At 41.6% G+C, this 3,711-nt stretch overlaps 1 protein-coding gene across 1 annotated transcript in view; it reads right to left on the reverse strand.

Moving 5' to 3' along the window:
• RGS22 (regulator of G-protein signaling 22) overlaps positions 1-3,711 on the reverse strand; it is a gene marked incomplete at its 3' end in the record, with an annotated part of 60,842 nt that overhangs the window by 40,348 nt on the left and 16,783 nt on the right. Inside the window, exons 7-8 of the mRNA XM_009865308.1 lie at positions 3,464-3,465; positions 71-329 (exon numbers count right to left, since the gene is read on the reverse strand). Coding sequence (XP_009863610.1) covers positions 71-329; positions 3,464-3,465 — 261 coding nt within the window. The remainder of the gene's footprint in view (positions 1-70; positions 330-3,463; positions 3,466-3,711) is intronic.

The following is a 3,711-nucleotide window of genomic DNA, read 5'->3' on the forward strand; positions in this document are numbered from 1 at the left end:
ATCATGGGCAACTTCATTACTTTCTAACTCATGTATAAACACCTCAGGCTGTTTATGTAAATCCGCATCACTCTCAATGTCAGCAGCTGGCTGGTGGGTCAGTTCTGAAATGGGTTCCTTCTTTGCAAATTGAGTATAAGCTGGTATGAATTCTTCTGGTGTCTGAAAAGATGTACTTTCCTGTTCAATTTCTTCTTTTGCTGCACTGTCCCATTTTGGGTCTAGATAAACTCTTAACTGAGTATGGGAAGAAGGATCAGCAATGGCCACAGAAGGACCTTCCTCAGCTTCTCTGGATCTCTCCCCAGTGGTATCATTTTTTGCTGATGCTGTCCATGAAAGGGAAAAGAAACTCTGTTGTTGGCATTCCTTAGACTGGGAACCTGCTTTTGCATTAAATCAGAAAAGATTATTGAACACCCTTTTGGCTCAGGACTGTTCTCTTGCATATCAATGTTTCCAAGTTAAAAGCATGCCATGTATTCATATTGTGCTGCTGCAGGACATTCAGACTATGTCATGCTGCAGAGCAAGGAATAGCAGAAATGCTTCTGCTGCTGCTATCTGGCTAGAAACTCTGCCCCATGACTCAGAAAGTCATTCCCTGATGAATTTTAGCAGAGAACAGTTCAGGAACAACTCCCTCTGGAGCCAATTGTTTTGTTTACTCAGCTGAGCATCCCAGCTCCTCAGAGCTTGTTAAACCACCTTGTCATGCTGCAAGGCCTGATTTCTTCCTGAGCATTTGGACATGGTTTGGTCAAAGTTACAGTATGTAACAGGACTGGGGGTTTTCTAGGCCTGAGGAAGCTCATAAATGATAACTCTTTGCCTGTGTACATTGATTATTGCAAATACTAAAACATACAGCAGGCCTGTCAGTTGGGTAAAATCCTAGAATACGTATGAGGATGACAAAACAAATCGCAGAGTCATAGAATGGTTTGAGTTGGAAGGGACCTTAAAGTTCATGTAGTTTTCAGCCTTGCTGCCATGGGCAGGGACACCTCCTACAAAACCAGGTTGCTCAAACCCCCATCCAACCTGGACTTGAACACTTCCAGAGATGGGGCATCCCAAACTTTGGTAGGCAAGCTGTTCCAGTGTATCATCACCCTTACCATAAAGAATTCTTCATAATATCTGACCTAAATCTACCCCCTTCCAGTTTGAAGCTGTTACCACTTGTCCTGTCACAACAGGCCCTGGTAAAATGTCTGTGCTCATCTTTCTTATAGGCCCCATTGAAGTAATAAAAGACTGCAATAAGGTCTCCCTGAGCCTTCTCGTCTCCAGGCTGTAAAACCCCAACTCTCTCAGCATTTCCTCATAGAGGAGGTGCTCCAGCCCCCAATCACCTTCACAGCCCTACTGTGGACTCGCTCCAACAAGTCCGTGTCTCTCTTACACTTGGAACTCCAGAGCTGAACACAGAACTCTAGCTGAGGTCTCATGAGAGTGGAGTAGAGGGGGAGAATCACCTCCTTCAGAATGATTGTGTCAAGGGCTCAAGAAACATTTAACAATCCTGCAGTCCAGTCTGCCACTAGAAATGTTTCCTTTCCATTTAGAGATGTTTCATAACTAACAGTTTCAGAACAGTGACTAGTCCCAGATTTTCAGTCTCCACTTCTCTGCTTAATTCCTTTTACCCAACTCCTCATTATCTCTATGCTATTAAGAATTCCCTGCCATCCTGGTCTTCTAGCAAATCGAGTACTTATGGAGTATTTTAGCAGAGATGACCTTGACTATTCATCCTGCTTAGCTAGTTTAATGCTGTCATCACTGTAAAAGTCAGTCCTGTAAAAATAAGCAGAATAACTAGATCTATTGTGAACAGCAGCAGAATTTAAGTGAAAGTAAGAAAAAAACAAAGTCATAATTCAGTTGTGGCTCCATCTATCTCCACATCAATCCAGTGTTTAAACTGTAGAATAAATTGAATCTTCTGTATTTCCCTGAAGCTAAGATGTATGCTCTCATTCTCTGTTGTGTTACTAAGGCAAAACGCTGTCAGTGAGGAGACTGCTACAGCCTTTAAGCACATGCACTACATCAGGCTGTGATAGAAGAGACATAAATCTCTCAGATCCACTAAATCCACACCTGCAATGTTATCAGCCAGTGTAACCCTCTGTGGTGGTCTAGTCAATAAATGGCAATGTTAGACATTGGCAGTTAGACATTCCTTTCATTTTTCTCTTTAAATAAGACATTTCTACCACTGCTGGCCACTATCAGACACAGACACCTGGATTAGAAACATGGCATAGAGATTCCCTGCTCTGTGCTCTCATGATTTCATGTGTAATTACATATAGCACAGTATGTTGACATTAATGTAAAAATCAATGTCATTTAAAATATCTTTTCTTATTTATAAACTATTTCAAATGTTTTCATTTGACAAAGAAAAATTATAGCTTCTCAACATACTTCAGTGAAATGGAAACATGAGGAATGATTTACAGGATTTGAGGCAATTAGGGAGAGAGAGCCACAGCTCTTGATTAATCAAAAGACAAGTGGCTCAGGGTTTTGCTCAAGACATTAATTGATAATCCTGATCCAACTGGAACATTGAGCAAGGAATTCAAACTGGATTGTCTAAGCAAATACCTTCAGCTATTGAACTTCTGATTGCAGGCTGGCTCTGAGAAACTTAGCTCAGGTGAATACTGTGCCTAAAAGAAGTTTTCTGACTGAAAGAATGCTGTATTTCCTATGAAATAAGCATAAAGAAAAGTAAAAAGCACATGAAAATGAAGGTGTATGTTATAAAAAAAAGGTTTTAGTGAGAACATATAAAATACTGAGGCAAAATGCTGCTGATTGCAGGACAACTGCATCAAAGAAAGAGGTCTTTCAGGAAATCTATGCCTGGACCACTGCAATACACAGGTACTCTACATTATGACGCTCTGCAAGAATGGTATGTTTGTAGCCTATCTGCTCCAAGCACTGCAAAAATTAGTGGTAGAGTCATGAGCTGCAAACAAGTCCAACTTTAAAAACTTCATTAATAATCCATGCATGAGCAATATGTTTCCTGGGGTGTTCCCACAGAAATGATCAGAGGACTGGAACACTTCTCCTATGAGGAAAGACTGAGAGTGTTGGGGTTATTCAGTCATGAAAAGAGAAGGCTCTGGAGAGACTTTATTGTGTCCTTTCAGTACTTAAGTGGGGCCTATAAGAAAGACGGGGACAACCATTTTTCCAGGGTCCATTGCAATAGGACAAGGTATAATACTGGAACATGTTGCCCAGAGAGGTGGTAGAAGCCTCATCCCTGGAAATATTCAAGATCAGGTTGAATGGGGCTCTGAGCAACCTGATCTAGTTAAAGATGTCCCTGTTCACTCCAGGGTGGTTGGACTAGATGGCCTTTAGAAGTCCCTTACATCCCAAAACATTCTATGACTCTCTGACGCTCATTGGTTTGGGGAAGAAGGCAGACCTCTGGAGTTACCATGTCTTCCCATTTTCCTTTCAGCCATTGGACTCCAAGATCCCAGCAGTACAAGTCTCAAAGTGGAATGGCTGTTTTTTCCTCTGAAAATGGGAGAGAGATAACTCCTAACATATGAGCTGAGACTTTTCTGTTCATCTTGCTACTGCCTACAGAGCAGAAGTAGGGGTATGCAGTCAGGTATGTCGCTGTGCGCATCTGTATGTTCTCTTCCAGTACCTTTGAAACCTGCTGAA

This window comes from Apaloderma vittatum, unplaced genomic scaffold (genome assembly GCF_000703405.1).
Source record: "Apaloderma vittatum isolate BGI_N311 unplaced genomic scaffold, ASM70340v1 scaffold7832, whole genome shotgun sequence".
Lineage (NCBI taxonomy): Eukaryota > Metazoa > Chordata > Aves > Trogoniformes > Trogonidae > Apaloderma > Apaloderma vittatum.